Below are 18,928 nucleotides of genomic sequence, written 5' to 3'. Positions count from 1 at the left end.
AAAGACTCGATTATGGAGAGCTCTGTAAGGAAGTAGTAGAACTTTGAACCAAATCCCAAGTGAAACAGGAAGGTCAGTGTAGAGACTGGTAGAGGGGTGAGGTCTGAAAGTTGCCCGATATAAGGTAGATGAGTCTGGCAGAGGTGTTAATTATGGTCTGCAGAGGGGCAATCTGGACACTTTTCAGATCAACCGGCAGAAGTTTACATTAATCAAGGTGGGAAACAATGAGAGCATGGACAAGCATCCTGAGTGAGAAAGGGTTGAACACAAGACCGTTTTTAAGGTAAAAGCAACAGGATTTGGTGATAGATTTTATGTAATGGGTGAAGGAAAGCTTAGAGTCAAAGATCATACCAAGACAACGTGCCTGCGTGGAGGTTATGATCGCTTTGTTGACCTAAAGGGAAAGAGGGGCAGATGTAGAGGGGTGAAAGACAAGGAGTTCTGTATTGATGAGGTTGAGGTTTAGGAATTGTGAAGTCATCTAGTCAGAGACAAGAAATGGGCAAACGGTGACATTAATCAGTAGATAGGGAAAAAGATCAAGCAGGAGAGGTAAATCTGGGTATCATCATATGGGTAATATTGAAAGCCATAGGATAACAAGTCTTCAAGAGATTGTGTAAATTGAAAAAAGAAAAGGTCTCAGTACAAAGCTTTGAGAAACTCCAACTGAGAGAAGTACAGAAGAGGACCAGGACCAGAGGAGACGACACTGAAGGATCAGTTAGAGAGTTAGGAAGAGAACCAGGAAAAAGCGGTGTCGCCAAGGACTCCAAGATTGACCAGGAGAAGCAGCTGGTCAACAGTGTCAAAACTGGCAGAGAGATCAAGAAGAACAAATGGGGAATAACAACTTTTGGATTTGTTACACAAATAGTAAATCCAATAAGGAAGGTATATGATGTAAGCACATGCTCAGGGTCAACTCTTGCAACCCTGTAGAGGGCCGTAAGTATACACCAAGCTTAACATTATTCCGGTAATGGACCACAATGATAGGCTGCGAGTGTTGTGCTAGAGAGCTGGGCAAAATCTAAGGAGGACTATATCCAAAGACTCCTTGCACAAGAATGGCTAGTGACTGGTGGTCCAATTGACTTTGAAAGTACTTATTTCTTGGGTTTGTATTCTAGATCTTATCTCTAAATCTCCGCTTTAATAAGAAAACTAGGGTCTTAGTTGAAACTTTTGACATTTTCAAATGTTGAACGTTTGATTGATCATCAAAGTGCCTCTTTTTTTTCCTTTACACCTTTCATATGAGCCATAAAATCTCCATAGACCCTTCCTTTTAACTAATTCATGGCAGCACTGTGTTAGTAGACCCAATATTTGCAGGTTAGACATCTGGGCCAACTGAAGTTTAAGGCTTTATTACCTTCAGTTCATGTCCTGTGAGCAGAAGCACAAACCGCTGATCCAGAAAAGCAGCCAAGGCTAAGGAGTTCAACACGTCTTCAGAGAACCAAAAGTATAGCATCCGGTCTTCCGTTAACAGTGAAGGGGAGAACACTGAGTTATTAAAGTGAACTGTGGTGTTTTTATAGACTAGTAGACCCTAAAGAGAAGAGGGAAAGCACATATATACTACTAAGTAATTGACAAAGGTTATGTAAATTACACTTACTGTTGCTCTCTGATTTTGTCTGATTCTTGTAACCGATACGTAATGCCTCTATCTGTGGCTTCCTATTTTTTAATACATCTAATTATCAGAACGTTTAAAAAGGCCTTAAAGGGACACTATGGGCACCAATACAACTTGAGTGCATTTGATATATTTTGGCTTCATTAACATGCTGTATTTGTTTGCACACTGAAATCGTTATAGTTTTTTTGCACCATAATATAAATGTTTTGGAGAATGCTGCACTGTAAGCCTGCCTCCTTAGGCACGCCTCCTCATTCCAGAAAGACTTCCTTATCAAGTGTATGTACGCAGTCTCAGTCCGAACAGCACTGAGTGAGCTGTTTTTAATTCACAGCCTGGCTGCAGACAGTCATAGCAACTACAAACAGGTAGTGAGATCCTTACTATATGTCTCCCTGGGTCTAATGCAGGTGGCTTTGTAGTTCAGATCACTTAGTACTGTCAATGGCTGAGCTGTGTACATACTTTTTATAAGGTATAGCGAAGTATTTTTTCTGGAGTGAGGGTATGTGGCTAAAGAGTCAGGCTTATGGTGCAGCATTTTTATTTTATGCAAAAACTACAAATATTTGCACATGGAAAAAAATGCAGCATATTAATATGGCCAAAAAAAGGGACTGTTTCTCCTAAATTGGGACACTTGGGAGGTATAGCGTATAAGCTTTATCCTGGAAGCACTCAGATGAGAGAGGAGTAGACTGTATTTATTTTGGTTTCAGTATCCCCTTATTTAGGTCTCCCTGTACATGTATACATCATGCAGCATTTATGTCGGTTTCAGTGAATTCTCTGTAGACACATTTTTTTTAGGCCTACTTTGGACTGCTGTGGAATTCCACCTCCCCCCACCACTGACCTTGTGATGGGTTTCCAAGTAATTCGCTTTTGTAACAGGAAAGGATGTTAAATCAATGTTTACTCCTATATCCCCAGAAGTCAAGAAATCCCCTGCAAAGAAATATGAGCAATAATTAATAAATAAGTACATTCTCCATCAATATCAATTAGCAAAAGGATCTTTAAAATCGCTCATTTGATACAGCATTTGGGCATATGCAACTAATGTTTAGGTTATGGATCTGTAAACTTGAAGTCAAATAGATGCTCCCCCCTGAGGTTATTTGGGATCAAATTATCTGGATTTGGGTTGTTTGTTTCTGCTTGATGGCTACGTCCTCATGCAGGGTTAGGATTAGAATGGAGTCAATATCATCCTTGGGTACTGGTAGTTAAAGGGACACTATAGTCACCCAAACAGCTTTAGTGAAGCAGTTTTGGTGTTTAGAACATGCCCCTGGAGCCTCACTGCTAAAATCTCTGCAATTTAGGAGTTAAATCACTTTGTTTATTAGCCATAGTCACACCTCCCTGTATGTGACTTGCACAGCCTTCCTAAACACTTCCTGTAAAGAGTCCTCTAAAGTTTATGCTTTCTTTATTGCAAGTTCTGTTTATTTTAGATTTTCTTATCCCCTGCTATGTTAATAGCTTGCTAGACACTGCAAGAGTCTGCTGTATGTGATTAAAGTTCAATTTACAGAGCAAGAGATATAATTGTTTAAGGTAAATTACATCTGATTGAAAGTGAAACCAGTTTTTGTTTTAATGCAGGCGGTGTCAATAAGAGCCAGGGGAGGTGTGGCAAGGGCTGCATAAACAGAAACAAAGTGATTTAAAGGACCACTATAGGCACCCAGACCACTTCAGCTTAATGAAGTGGTCTGGGTGCCAGGTACAGCTAGGTTTAACCCTTTTTTCTATAAACATAGCAGTTTCAGAGAAACTGCTATGTTTATAATAGGGTTAATCCAGCCTCTAGTGGCTGTCTCATTGACAGCCGCTAGAGGCGCTTATGTGCTCCTCATTGTGATTTTCACAGTAAGAAGACGCCAGCGTCCATAGGAAAGGATTGTGAATGCTTTCCTATGAGACTGGCTGAATGCGCCCGCGGCTCTTGCCGTGCATGCTCATTCAGCCGAAGAGGCGGAGAGGAGGAGGAGAGTCCCCCGCCCGGCACTGGAGAAAGAGGTAAGTTTAACCCTTCCTTTCCATCCAGTCCGGCGGAAGGGGGGCCCTGAGGGTGGGGGCACCCTCAGGGCACTATAATGCCAGGAAAACGAGTATGTTTTCCTGGCACTATAGTGGTCCTTTAACTCCTAAATGGCAGTGAATAGAGCAGTAAAACCTGAGAGGCATTATCTATACACAAAATCTGCTTAATTAAGCTAAAGTTGTTTAGGTGACTATAGTGTTCATTTAATACACTGGCTCAATGGTGGAGAGCTACTGCAAACTTGGAAATCTATAGCACAGCTCCCTGCTGTATACCTGGACCAGTAATACAGACATAACAATATTATTGTGTGCTGTAAAATAAGTTTATATATTATATTACAGTTTGTTCACCTTTTGCTTTTAACCCCTTAACCCCTTAAGGACCAAACTTCTGGAATAAAAGGGAATCATGACATGTCACACACGTCATGTGTCCTTAAGGGGTTAAACCGCTTCCCCATTACCAAAACCTGACCGTTCTAGTGGTAACAATGCATGTATGGGTTCTGCTTGGGATTTAACAATTCACACTTGACCCGGATAGATAAGAAGTGGGGTAGGCAGTGCATGTTTGCTTAAAGCAGGGCCGGACTGGAACAAAGATTCGACTTGGTCATTTCAAAGTCAAGCAGTCCAATGGGAAGGGCAGGGCTGCCATCAGAAATTGTGGGGCTCCTGACCAAGTTGAAGGTCTGGACCCCCCCAGGGCCTCACTCACAAGTTCGCCCACAAGGCTCTTACTGAGTCCACCCACAATGATGCAGGACTGAATGTGGTGTGAGTATAGTGGATGTAGAATTAGAATGTGCCTAATGGATGCAGAGTGCATGTGTAACGGACGTGGTGTTTGTGTGTATTAGATACAGTGTGTGCAGTGGATGCAGAGTGTGTGTAATGAATGCAAAGTGTGTATAGTAGATGCTGTGATAGTGAATGCAGATAGTGTGTTAGTGTAGTAAATGTTGTGTGTGTTAGTGTAGTGAATGGTGTGTGTGTTAGTGTAGTGTATGCAGAGTGTGTGTCAGTGTAGTGAATTCAGAGTCTGTTAGTGCAGTGGATGCAGAGTGTGTGTCGCTGTAGTGAATGCAGTTAGGGGCAATAGACGAGAGATGTCATGGTGTCACCAATGACGAGCACACTTTCCTAAAATGATTTTTGGTTTGATGCCTCTCCAGGAGAGCCCGTGGGGAAAATGCATTGTGTTTGTGCTGGGTTTACTGGTTAATTGTCTCTGGTCTTCACATAAGTGGGATACCAAATGATAAAAGTGGTTGAGAGCTGCTAAAGAGTGTTGTGCATGTGTGAGGAGGCTGCCTGTTGTGCTGTATTTGCATGGAGGCTGCTTGTTGGATTGTGAGTGTGTAGAGTGGGCTGTGTGTGGTGTGCTATGTGTGGCTACGGGCTGTAGTCTATATGTGAGTGTGCATGTATAGGAGCTGTAGAGATTATATCTAGAGGTTGCCTTGAGAGTGTGTGTGGGGGGGGGGGGGAGGGAGGGGAAGAGGTAGGGGCTGTAATGTCTTTATGTAGGGGATAATGTGTGTGAATAGGGCATACAGGCTGTGTAGTGTATGTGTATAGGGAGTGTAGTGAGGGTAAATGGATCACTCTATATACGATAAGCTGAATTTATTAGTGGCACACACACAAGTGAATAAACCAATTCTGTCAATCAGTGAGGGGCAACATTTGGTTTTAGAGTAACTGCAAATAGCCCAATTAGAGAACAAGTCTGCAAACTCCATTCCCTTTCTTCATTTTATATTCAAAATGTAATACTAATATACTGCAAGAGCTACAACATTATAATGATAAAATAATAAAGTTACATAATGTACATCCTACAACACTCTATACCTGTCAGTCTATAAGAACATACCCCTGCCCTATACAGCATTACTAGAAGATACTCCAGAGACGATAATCAGTTAACCAGTGCTGGTACGAAGTAAATCTCAAAATAAATAGAAAATTCATTTACCTGCTCTTTGCTGGATAAAATCTGCAAGTAAATTGGCCACGTCGTTTATCTCCTTACAGATCTGTAACATAGAACAATAAGTATTTAAATTAGAGAGAATCTTGACACTAATGGTTAACATTGGTACTCTGAATAATTTGAAACTATATTACCCAGAATTCTCATCAAGGAAAATATCCATTGCATACGTCTGGAGTAGCACAGTTCGCCATCACGGTTTATTTTTTTTTGAAGAGCGCAACTTAAGCGCAATGTATATTTTGCATTAATAAACGTGTGATTTCGCTCACCGTGACAATGTAGAGCTCTCACAAACAAAGTGGCCAAGAACACAGCCGCTATTATAAACCTACTAAGAATGGACATATTGCTGTGAATGATAAAATATGACATATACCTACTGGGTACAATGATGTAAAAACATCAAATTATTGACCCCAAAGTATTTTAATTTATTAAATATTTTTTTTACTTTTTCCAGGTGGTGGAAGGTTACCAAGCCACCACATAACCCTTGTGCTGCTAAGGGATGTCAACTATTTGAAATAGGCAAATCGCAAATCGTTTACATTTTTTTTTTTTTTTTAAATCGGGGCTTGGACATTGCATTCTTCAAATCCTGGATTTGGAACATTTTGCCCAAATTTTAGCTGTTCGGCACAGATCGTCCCAGTTGAAATCCAGACCAAATTTAGACCCTTTCAGGGCCAGAATGACAAAATCCAGACATTGATGAATTCCATGAACAACATCCGGATTTTGCAGTCCAAATGGCATTGTATTCAGCCTGATGGTTCTGCCCTATTTGGTTCGGGGGCCCATTCGGACTTTAGTGAATAATCCTGATATAATTTGTAAAGGTAGTGAGAACAAACAATAAATTGGGCTGTTACACTGCCCACAACGGAAAAGATGTCACAGTTCTCGATTTATACTGCTGATCTGACATGTAGGACATTTCCACAAATTTTGCACGCTTTTTGGTACTTTTGGAAAAGTTTGCGTGATTTTTGTGAGTAATCTTCCTGATTTGTGAGAGAGAAATTGCTTTTGTATTTTTTAGGAGAAAAAAAAAAAAACACTAAACTTTAGTGCAAAACTAGCCTACTCATAATGTTCAATGCATTTTGAAATCGGTTTTAAATAGAGTTGCAAGTTCTGGTTTCAAAACGTATCACAGGCAATCTACAAATAGCTTGTTTCTTACCTGACTTTTAAGTACAAGTTTTAAGGTGAAAGAGATGAAATCTGTGAAAAGCTGCCGTAGCCATCCAGGACTGTAGGGGGTGACAATATTCACTTGTTATTTTTCTTATACTTTAAAGGCAGTTTTTTTTTCTGGTTTTTAAAACATACAATTAAAAAAATAAATAACTCTCCAATGTTGCAATTAAAATAAAGCTTAATTTGACTCTGTCTATTTAGATTATTGCGTTAACATATATCAGAACAGTGGCGAGATGGTCATTGTCTGCAGATCCATCAATCTTATCTGACGGCCAATCCAGAGAAGCATTGGAAGACAGGGCGCGTGAGTGTCAATCGGAATGGTGGGACACAAAGTAATCAGTAAGAAACACTTCCTGACTGTCCATTAGTGAAACCTAGTCTCTTTTTTTAAAATTGTCAATTTTTCTTAAAGAGACACTATAGTCACCTGAGCAACTTTAGCTTAATGAAGTAGTTTTGGTGTATAGAACATGCCCCTGCAGCCTCACTGCTCAATCAAGTTCTGTTTAATTAGGATTTTCTTATTCCCTGCTATGTTAATAGCTTGCTAGACCCTGCAAGAGCCTCCTGTATGTGATTAAAGTTCAATTTAGAGATTGAGATACAATTATTTAAGGTAAATTACATCTGTTTGAAAGTGAAACCAGGTTTTTTTTTTCATGCAGGCTCTGTCAATCATAGCCAGGGGAGGTGTGGCTAGGGCTGCATAAACAGAAACAAAGTAATTTAACTCCTAAATGACAGTGAATTGAGCAGTGAAATTGCAGGGGAATTATCTATACACTAAAACTGCTTTATTTAGCTAGAGTAATTTAGGTGACTATAGTGTTCCTTTAAAATCGGCACGTTTATTAAATGCGAAAAAAGGAGGTGTCAATGTGCCTTTCTTTTTTTACTGTGTGTTCCTCCCTCGACAAGGATCATTTAAAGTGGGATGCAGTATCAGTAATGCATTGAGTAAAGCGTTGGGGATCTTTACAGGGGTTTAGTGGTTATCTGTCTTTGAGTAATCAGCAACATCACCCCACATAATGGTAGAGCAATTGATTGGAAAGATCAGATAATTAGTTTAGTTGTAGACTTAGAACAAAAGGATAATGCCATGTCTCTCTAGGAGGAAAGAAGCCTACAACTGAACTAATTATCACAATGAGGTGAGAATTTGGAGAGAAATATGAGTATCGCTGCACGGCATTCAGAGGAGGCGCATATCTCTTTGTAGCAACAACAGACTGCTCCTCCTCCGGGTATGGGTGTCTTGTGTGCAGCCGAAGTGGTGTGGCTTGAGTGGTGGCAGTATAGTAATAGCGACTTATGCCTAATGGTGAATGCTGAGACGAGCTGCGGGGTGATACCTGGTGGAATCCATGTGCGAAGTGAAAGTGTTACGAAATATTGGGTGCTCCGGGGCATTCCTGGCACCATAACCACTACTGTGCACTGAGTATTACTTTAATACATATGCTCGTTTTGGCAGGTCCTTCTTCACCTCTGGTCTCTGGATATAACGTATGTAATTACTTGTCTAATATCCCCATTTTATAATTGTAAAGCGCTGCGAAATATGTTGGCGCTTTATAAATGATAATAATAAAATGAAACAGACACGTTTTGGCCTAGCCTGAGTAAGGCAAGTATGACAACAAATAGAATATGTATTTTTTTTTTCACGTAATCCATAAATTTAGCTTTTGGCTGGATAAAAGGACTAGTTAGAACTGGTCATATCTTACTCTTTGTTTCCGTGAAGATGCAGTTGAAGTTTATGAAACGTCAGATAACAGTCAGATGTGTCTGCAGCAACCCGTCTGTTCGTGCAAGCTGCGGATTACAGAGTTCTTGGGTCAGTGATTCCAAACATGGAAAACATAATCATTTGCTTCAAAGCTTCTCCAATCTACACATTGCCCCTAGCTAGAGGTTGCAAGGGTATTCAGTTCCCCAACACACCCGAGGCTGTACAGCTCCTCTGTGAAATGGGAAGGCCTGTAATTTGGGGCTTAACTTTACAAAAATGTAAAATATATAGACAGGGTTATTGCTGTACACATGAGATATTGCTGAATTTATTTTATTGCACAATTTATTTTTTTTCTACAGTAGCATACATGGTTTATGAAATACATGGCAAAATTCCAATAAATGTAAATAATTTTTTGTAAAAAAATAAAAACAACCATAGTAAAGCTCAAAATGTAACGCGATACACATCAGTGTCTGATTTATCAAAAGGTTTGCATTTCTTTAATAGCTTTTAAAATGCCTCAGGAGCAGTGCTGTGTTTAACACAACGTGAAAGGGGGAGATGTCTAATTTAACGCCCCCAAAACCTGGCAAAGGCATTTGTGTACTCGAGAGATATAGCTGAGCACATCTTAAAAGGACACTATAGTCACCTGAACAACTTTAGCTTAATGAAGCAGTTTTGGTGTATAGAACATGCCCCTGCAGCCTCACTGCTCAATCCTCTGCCATTTAGGAGTTAAATCCCTTTGTTTATGAACCCTAGTCACACCTCCCTGCATGTGACTTGCACAGCCTTCCATAAACACTTCCTGTAAAGAGAGCCCTATTTAGGCTTTCTTTATTGCAAGTTCTGTTTAATTAAGATTTTCTTATCCCCTGCTATGTTAATAGCTTGCTAGACCCTGCAAGAGCCTCCTGTATGTGATTAAAGTTCAATTTAGAGATTGAGATACAATTATTTAAGGTAAATTACATCTGTTTGAAAGTGAAACCAGTTTTTTTTTCATGCAGACTCCTAAATGACAGTGAATTGAGCAGTGAAATTGCAGGGGAATGATCTATACACTAAAACTGCTTTATTTAGCTAAAGTAATTTAGGTGACTATAGTGTTCTTTTAATGTTTTTGTATTAGAACGCAAACATCAGGTTTCCAATAAGCACTGCACAACTGTATGCATTATGTATGCAAAACAATAAGACACATTTTTTTTTTTCAATTTATATTTTATTCAGTTTAGAATAGCATAATCAACTTTTCCAATATATTCAGTTAAGTAAAAGACGTGGGCATATTAATATCTTAATGGGTATGAAAACAGTAATGGATGTAACAGTGGGGGTCAATAGCAAGGTGTTGAGCAGTCTCTGTTGTCTACATGCTGTTACTCTGTGGTCAATTGCGGACCATAAGGAGCTGTGCCTAGTCCTGTGGGCCAATGTGCCATGGTGTGTCGCAAAGTGGTTTCTGTAACTCCTTCTGTCTCTGTGTGGTCCCCATCACTTGTCGGAGCTGGTTCTCGCAGCCTTGGGCAACGGAGTCAGCCTCTTGAGTGTGCTGTTAGTTGGCGCCTTGTGCCGGCGTTTGTTAATGCTTTCTGAGTCCCCTGGGTTTTTGGTGGGAGGTGAGGTCAATTGCTGTGGCACATTTGTCAGGCCGGCCCTTTGTAGGAAGAGCTCCATGTCATCCCCCGGGGTAAGTGTGTGGCTCTCTCCCTCAATTTCTGTGAGGAGGGATCCTTCCATGCCCCAGCGGTACCTGATATTGGCGTCTCTGAGTTTCTTGGCTATAGGTGCAAGTTGCCTCTTTTCTGTGAGGATGGAGAATGGTGTATCCGGATAGACAGCTATCATGTGGCCCTCAACTGATACCTTCCCCAATTCTCTGGATTTTGTCAGTATGGCAGATCTCACGGAGATGTCTCGGGTCAGCACGATAACATCTCTGGGTGCTGCGGTGGGTGCTGCCGCAGACTTCCGTACTCTGAATGCCGAAGTGACCTGTGGTAAGTCAGGGTTGTTGGCAATGCCCATGGCTGTCAGGAGGCTGTGGGTGTAAGGCAGGAGCTGTGTGTTGTCCACCTTTTCGGGGATGCCTCTGAGGCGTAGGTTTTTCCGCCTGTGTCTGACCTCCATTGTGGTGAGTGTGCGTCTCGTGTGCTTTACTTGTGAGGCAAGCTCCTGTATGTCCCGGCTTGCATTCTGTATTTTTTCGTCCCTGGAGGTTTCTCTTGTTTCTAGGCTTTTAACTTTCTGCCTTACCTCCTCCACCTCAGTCTGCACTTTCTGGAGGTCGTCCCTCCAAATCTGCCTCATCTCAACTAGAAGCCTTTTTATGTCGCCTCTCGTGGCAGGTGCCTCATCTTCCTCAGACTCTGTGATGTAGGATCGAGGAGATGGCAATGAGTCTTCCTCTTCCAGGGAGGCTTCAGATACCTCGGGTGTGCGGCAGGCTTCGGGCGCCATCTTAGGTCTCTGTGAGTTCACAGGCCTCTCGAAGGCTGACCTGATGTCAGGCTGTTGGGGCTTGGCTGGACCTTGGTGCTTCTTATTTTTCTTTCCCATTGTCTCTGCTGTGGGGGTGTCTGTCTGTCGGGTAAGATTTCCACGATTTCGTGTTTTTTTCCCCGTGTTTTACTCTGGGTCTGAGCGGAGCTCCGTGAGAAGACGTCCGCTCTGTTTCGCTGTCGGCCACGCCCCACAATAACACACATTTTGAAAGAAAATGGTGGAAATAGTCCAACAATAAGGCTCAAAATATATCATATCATGTAAAATAAACTGGGGTGTCTACTTTTCAAGTGCTGTGCATTCAGGGGAATTTGAACAGATTAGGTGCTAAAATTACCCAAAATGAGACCTGAGCCTTGAAACTCAGCCTATCAAAAATGTAAAAGTTTGACAAGGACAAGTCTGTAACTGGCCCCAAGGCTGCCATCAGAAATTTTGGGGCCGCTGACAAAGCACAAGGTCTGCCCCCACCCCACCCTCCTGGGCCCGCCCACGCCCTACTTAGTCCGCTGACAATGATGCAGGACTGAATGTGGTGTGTATAGTGTAATGGATGTAGTGTTTGTGTGTATTAGATACTGTTTGTGCAGTGAATGCAGAGTGTGTGTTTGTGTAGCGGATGCAGTGTGTATAGTGAACGCAGAGTGTTTGAGTAGTGGATGTAGTGTGTGTTTGTGTAGTGGATGTAGTGTTTGTATGTACTAGATGAAATGTGTTTAGTGGATGCAGTGTCTGTAGTGGATGTAGTGTGTGTATTAGACGCAGTGTCTGTGTATAGTGAATGCAGAGTGTTTCAATTTGTGGTGGATGTAGTGTGTGTACTGTGAATACAGGAGGTTTGTGTAGTGGATGCTGTGTGTACAGTTAATGCAGAGTTTGTGTCAGTATAGTGAATCCAGAGTGTGTACATAATTTAGTGAATGCAGAGTGTGTGTTAGTGTGTAATGAATGCAGAGTGTGTGTTAGTGTGTAGTGAATGCAGAGTGTGTCAGTGTAATGAATGTAGTGTGTGTGTTAGTGCAGTGAATGCAGAGTGTGTGTAAATGTGTAGTGAATGCATAGTGTGTGTTAATGTGTAGTGAATGCAGAGAGTGTGTTAGTGTGTAGCGGATGCAAAGTGTGTGTTAGTGTAGTGAATGCAGTGTGTTAATGTGTAGTGAATGCAGAGGGTGTGTTGGTGTGTAGCGGATGCAGAGGGTGTGTTAGTGTAGTGAATGCAGAGTGTTAATGTGTAGTGAATGCAGAGAGTGGTTGAGTAGTGGATGTAGTGTGTGTACAGTGATGTAGTGTGTGTGTAGTGTATGTAGTGTTTGTATGTACTAGATGAAATGTGTTTAGTGGATGCAGTGTCTGTAGTGGATGTAGTGTGTGTATTAGACGCAGTGTCTGTGTATAGTGAATGCAGAGTGTTTCAATTTGTGGTGGATGTAGTGTGTGTACTGTGAATGCAGGATGTTTGTGTAGTGGATGCTGTCAGTATAGTGAATGCAGAGTGTATGTTAGTGTAGTGAATGCAGAGTGTGTGTCAGTATAGTGAATGCAGAGTGTGTGTCAGTATAGTGAATGCAGAGTGTGTGTCAGTATAGTGAATGCAGAGTGTGTGTCAGTATAGTGAATGCAGAGTGTGTGTCAGTATAGTGAATGCAGAGTGTGTGTCAGTATAGTGAATGCAGAGTGTGTGCATAGTATAGTGAATGCAGAGTGTGTGCATAGTATAGTGAATGCAGAGTGTGTGCATAATATAGTGAATGCAGAGTGTGTGCATAGTATAGTGAATGCAGAGTGTGTGCATAGTTTAGTGAATGCAGAGTGTGTGTTAGTGTGTAATAAATGCAGAGTGTGTGTTAGGGTGTAGTGAATGCAGAGTGTGTCAGTGTAAAGTTGTAGTGAATGCAGAGTGTGTGTTAATGTGTAGTGAATGCAGAGAGCTTTAGTGCGTAGTGAATGCAGAGAGTGTGTTAATGTGTAGTGAATGCAGAGGGTGTGTTAGTGTGTAGCGGATGCAGAGGGTGTGTTAGTGTACTGAATGCAGAGTGTTAATGTGTAGTGAATGCAGAGAGTGTTTGAGTAGTGGATGTAGTGTGTGTACAGTGATGTAGTGTGTGTGTAGTGTATGTAGTGTCTGTATGTACTAGATGAAATGTGTTTAGTGGATGCAGTGTCTGTAGTGGATGTAGTGTGTGTATTAGACGCAGTGTCTGTGTATAGTGAATGCAGAGTGTTTCAATTTGTGGTGGATGTAGTGTGTGTACTGTGAATACAGGATGTTTGTGTAGTGGATGCTGTGTGTACAGTTGATGCGGAGTGTATGTTAGTGTAGTGAATGCAGAGTGTGTGTCAGTATAGTGAATGCAGAGTGTGTGTCAGTATAGTGAATGCAGAGTGTGTGTCAGTATAGTGAATGCAGAGTGTGTGTCAGTATAGTGAATGCAGAGTGTGTGTCAGTATAGTGAATGCAGAGTGTGTGTCAGTATAGTGAATGCAGAGTGTGTGCATAGTTTAGTGAATGCAGAGTGTGTGTTAGTGTGTAATAAATGCAGAGTGTGTGTTAGGGTGTAGTGAATGCAGAGTGTGTCAGTGTAAAGTTGTAGTGAATGCAGAGTGTGTGTTAATGTGTAGTGAATGCAGAGTGTGTGTTAATGTGTAGTGAATGCAGAGTGTGTGTTAATGTGTAGTGAATGCAGAGAGTGTGTTAATGTGTAGTGAATGCAGAGAGTGTGTTAATGTGTAGCGAATGCAGAGTGTGTGTCAGTATAGTGGATGCAGTGAGTATGTTAGTGTGTAGTGTATGCAGAGTGCATGTTGTGTTAGTGAATGCAGTGTGTGTATTGTATTAGTGTATTAGTGTATGCAGTGTGTGTGTTGTATTAGTGTATGCAGTGTGTGTTGTATTAGTGTATGCAGTGTGTGTGCTAGTGCAGTGTTTCCCAACCCAGTCCTCAAGGCACACCTACCAGTCCAGGATTTAAGGATTACCCAGTTTTGTCTAAGGTGTTTTTAGAAAAAAAAAGAAAAAACACCTTAGACAAAACTGGGTAATCATTAAATCCTGGACTAGAAACATAGAAACATAGAACATAGAAACATAGAATGTGACGGCAGATAAGAACCATTCGGCCCATCTAGTCTGCCCAGTTTTCTAAATACTTTCATTAGTCCCTGGCATTATCTTATAGTTAGGATAGCCTTATGCCTATCCCACGCATGCTTAAACTCCTTTACTGTGTTAACCTCTACCACTTCAGCTGGAAGGCTATTCCATGCATCCACTACCCTCTCAGTAAAGTAATACTTCCTGATATTATTTTTAAACCTTTGTCCTTCTAATTTTAGACTATGTCCTCTGGTTGTGGTAGTTTTTCTTCTTTTAAATATAGTCTCCTGCTTTACTGTGTTGATTCCCTTTATGTATTTAAATGTTTCTATCATATCCCCCCTGTCTCGTCTTTCCACCAAGCTATACATGTTAAGATCCTTTAACCTTTCCTGGTAAGTTTTATCCTGCAATCCATGAACCAGTTTAGTAGCCCTTCTTTGAACTCTCTCTAAGGTATCAATATCCTTCTGAAGATATGGTCTCCAGTACTGTGTACAGTACTCCAAGTGAGGTCTCACCAGTGTTCTGTACAATGGCATGAGCACTTCCCTCTTTCTACTGCTAATACCTCTCCCTATACAACCAAGCATTCTGCTAGCATTTCCTGCTGCTCTATTACATTGTCTGTCTACCTTTAAGTCCTCAGAAATAATCACCCCTAAATCCCTTTCCTCAGATGTTGAGGTTAGGACTCTATCAAATATTCTGTACTCTGCCCTTGGGTTTTTACGTCCAAGATGCATTATCTTGCACTTATCCACATTAAATGTCAGTTGCCACAACTCTGACCATTTTTCTAGTTTACCTAAATCATTTGCCATTTGGCTTATCCCTCCTGGAACATCAACCCTGTTACATATCTTAGTATCATCCGCAAAAAGACACACCTTACCATCAAGACCTTCTGCAATATCACTAATAAAAATATTAAAGGGAATGGGTCCAAGTACAGATCCCTGAGGTACCCCACTGGTGACAAGCCCAAGCTTCGAATATACTCCATTGACTACAACCCTCTGTTGCCTGTCACTCAGCCACTGCCTTACCCATTCAACAATATTGGAATCCAAACTCAAAGATTGCAGTTTATTGATAAGCCTTCTATGTGCAACAGTGTCAAAAGCCTTACTGAAATCTAGGTAAGCAATGTCTACTGCACCACCCTGATCTATAATTTTAGTTACCCAATCAAAAAAATCAATAAGATTAGTTTGGCATGATCTCCCTGAAGTAAACCCATGTTGTCTCTGATCTTGAAATCCATGTGTTTTTAGATGTTCAACAATCCTATCCTTTAACATGGTTTCCATCACTTTCCCCACTACTGAAGTAAGGCTTACTGGCCTATAGTTGCCCGACTCCTCCCTATTACCTTTCTTGTGAATGGGCACAACATTCGCTAACTTCCAATCTTCTGGGACTACTCCTGTTAACAATGATTGGTTAAATAAATCTGTTAATAGTAGGTGTGCCTTGAGGACTGGGTTGGGAAACACTGTGCTAGTGTATGCAGTGTGTTGTATTAGTGTATGCAGTGTGTGTTGTATTAGTGTATGCAGTGTGTGTTGTATTAGTGTATGCAATGTGCGTGTTAGTGTATGCAGTGTGTGTGTTAGTGTATGCAGTGTGTGTGTTAGTGTATGCAGTGTGTGTTGTGTTAGTGTATGCAGTGTGTGTTGTGTTAGTGTATGCAGTGTGTGTTGTATTAGTGTATGCAGTGTGCGTGTTAGTGTATGCAGTGTGTGTGTTAGTGTATGCAGTGTGTGTGGTTGTGTCAGTGTATGCAGTGTGTGTTGTGTCGGTGTATGTAGTGTGTGTGTTGTGTTAGTGTATGTAGTGTGTGTGTTGTGTCAGTGTATGTAGTGTGTGTGTTGTGTCAGTGTATGTAGTGTGTGTGTTGTCAGTGTATGTAGTGTGTGTGTGTGTGTGTGTGTGTAAATGTGCAATCTGGGGGGGAGGGGGAGGAATGGGCATTTTCACATAATTTTTTTTTTTAATTGTATTAAATTGTTTCTCCCCCCTCTCTGCTTACCTTTGTCCAGGGAGGGGGGAGATTCCATCCCTGGTGGTCCGGTGGGGGGCCCCCCGGCTCCCTGTTACCGGAGAGGGGGCCCAGGCAGCACACTGCTTCTCCTCTCTTCTCTCCTCCAATAACTCTTGCGAGACTCGCGTAGCGTTGCCATGGCAACCGGGTCTCGCGAGAGTTAGTAGCAGAGAGGAGAAGAGGAGAAGCAGTGTGCTGCCTGGGCCCCCTCTGCGGTAACAGGGAGCCGGGGGCCCGCGGCTACACACATAGGTAGCGATATTTGCTATCTATGTGTGCAGAGTGGGAAAGTGGGGCCCGGGACTGCCAGAGCAGTCCGGACCCCCCAGGGCCTCCAGGGCCGTGACAACCGTCATGGTTGTCACCCCCTGATGGCGGCCCTGACTGGCCCTGTAAACTCCCAAAACTCTAGTAAAGTTATACATGGGGTTATTAGCTGAACATAGTTTGGGCGAATTACTTAGAGGCCAAACACACTAAATGTAAAAAAATTAGAGTTTTTTCCTTGATACTTGTGACCTGTAATTACCTTAAACAAGAATATATAACCACATTTTCATTAGTTGCACTAATTTTGGACATATTGTAATAGGTAAAACTGTTTTTTTAAAACATCTATAAGATTTATACATTTGTGGCCTGGGACAATAAGCCCAGTTGTAGCAGTGGTGGTATAAATTGGTTGTAGTGTGCCGAAACCGATTTTCGGGTAGCCCTGTAAAAAGAGGACCCACCACAATTGAATGGGTTGATAAAGGGAACGATGGGTGAGTTTAAACAGGCAGAGGGGAGGCCTGTGTATTTACAGGCCAGATAACCCTTCCCACAACTTCAGGCTCCGCCTTCCTATATACAATTTATTGGGGGGTTTGTGTGTGTGTGTATATAATATATTGTGGGAATATTGGGGAGTTTGTGTGTGTGTGTGTGTGTGTGTGTGTGTGTGTGTGTGTGTATATAATATATTGTGGGAAAGATAGAAATTATGATTGAACAAACATAGCAAAAAGGGCATAATGACACAACGAGGCTGTGCTGCTAATGGTTTAAGGTTTTTTTCTAGGCGTTAAGACGTTTGGGCGTGTATGCGTCCATAACACAGCTACAGAGCAATAAATTATACAGTAAAGTTTCTCGAAACTACAATAAATGTGTTTACATATCAGTCTGTGTAAATATGATACTTTGAGCTTGTTCTATATTTCATTTTCAATTTCACTATTGCTGATTAGTAAGTCATAAAATCACCGAAAATATCCTAACGACACTTTCAGCCGCTCCCACGTGCCCCTCTGGGCATTCCGAATTTTAGGAGTTTTAGATAGTATACTATGTATTTTCATTTTAGTACAGATCTTTTTTTTTTATGAAAGATTTATTTCATCAAACATGCATTTTGCATGCCAGCAATGATTTAATTCACCCCCACAAGATTTTTTTACACTAAGGCTTCTCAGAATATACATGGCAGTGATTGGAACACAGTATAAATGAAACCAACAATAATTAATAAGTCAGCACTATATATATTTATATATTATATACTATATACTTACCGAGTTTGTTGTTTATTACCAAATCGGTAGATGAGTCAATCTCAAACTCAATAGATTGTCCAACATGTACACTAGATAAAATAAAATAAATTTTACTCAAAATTATATAACAAGACACTGATTATCAAATTTTGGACTTACTACTTCTGAAGAAGCCCCAGACTGGGCGAAACGTGTTAAGAGATTTATATCCACTTCTTTTATTATATATATATTTTTATTTAAATAAAGTTACTATAGGATTATCTGTATGTATACATTTTAACCATTATTTTCACTTTTTGGGCGCGGCTTACCACTTCTGTTCTTTTCGATTTACTATTGTGAGCAGGTATTGGGAATTCCTGCTCGGTGCACTGCGGCCCACCTTTAGTTTATTTAGTGAGCACCTAACTCTTCTCTTCGTTGTAGGCTAGAGGATAGAAGTTTCTTTAAGGAGTTCTCAAAGCACAGGAGTGATTATTAGATTTGGGGATTCGCCAATCTCCCTTCGATTCTGCTTTAACCCCTTAAGGACACATGACATGTGTGACATGTCATGATTCCATTTTATTCCAGAAGCTTGGTCTTTAAGGGGTTAAAGCATCACGGTCATGCCAAACTCACCTTTCCATAATTGCTTTCTCTTCTCTCCCTCTGTCAGGATCTGTTCTCCATTTCTTTCTATCTGATCTAGTTTTCTATAAAACATAAGACAAAGTAGGGACTACTTTGTCTTATGTATTTTTCCTACGCCTGACCAGCTCTGACCCACTTCCTGTGGGTCAGCAAAATTTTCCCACAATACTCACCCTTTCCTCATTGATCTCGCGATGCCTGCTTTCAGTATTACCGAACACCCTTCTCTTTTTCACTTAGGGCCCTGCACTCGCCGTTCATGGGTGGGGGCCGGGGAGGGAGACAATAGGTCCCCTCTTATTTTGTCACTTAGGGCCCCTGTGGCGAAACCGACCTCGCCACGTGTCCTTGGAGGGGGCTGATTGCCCGCCTCTTGCCTTTGGACTATGGACCAGACTTTATGGGAATGTGATACCCCAGATAGCCATACCATGG

The 18,928-nt window shown here is 41.4% G+C and overlaps 1 protein-coding gene and 1 long non-coding RNA gene across 2 annotated transcripts in view; one reads left to right on the top strand and one right to left on the bottom strand.

Annotated features, from left to right (window-relative positions):
* Positions 1–18,928, top strand: part of LOC134578777 (uncharacterized) — a 495,152-nt gene that overhangs the window by 320,648 nt on the left and 155,576 nt on the right. The gene's annotated exons all lie outside the window — the stretch shown is intronic.
* The window catches only part of CETP (cholesteryl ester transfer protein), a 62,176-nt gene that overhangs the window by 10,253 nt on the left and 32,995 nt on the right, over positions 1–18,928 (bottom strand). Inside the window, exons 4-9 of the mRNA XM_063437910.1 lie at positions 17,876–17,946; positions 8,657–8,744; positions 6,901–6,970; positions 5,694–5,754; positions 2,514–2,605; positions 1,385–1,564 (exon numbers count right to left, since the gene is read on the bottom strand). Coding sequence (XP_063293980.1) covers positions 1,385–1,564; positions 2,514–2,605; positions 5,694–5,754; positions 6,901–6,970; positions 8,657–8,744; positions 17,876–17,946 — 562 coding nt within the window. The remainder of the gene's footprint in view (positions 1–1,384; positions 1,565–2,513; positions 2,606–5,693; positions 5,755–6,900; positions 6,971–8,656; positions 8,745–17,875; positions 17,947–18,928) is intronic.

The sequence above is a fragment of the Pelobates fuscus genome, chromosome 12 (assembly GCF_036172605.1).
Source record: "Pelobates fuscus isolate aPelFus1 chromosome 12, aPelFus1.pri, whole genome shotgun sequence".
NCBI lineage: Eukaryota > Metazoa > Chordata > Amphibia > Anura > Pelobatidae > Pelobates > Pelobates fuscus.
Note: the sequence above shows the minus strand (reverse complement) of the source record. Positions and strands in the feature narration are given on the sequence as shown.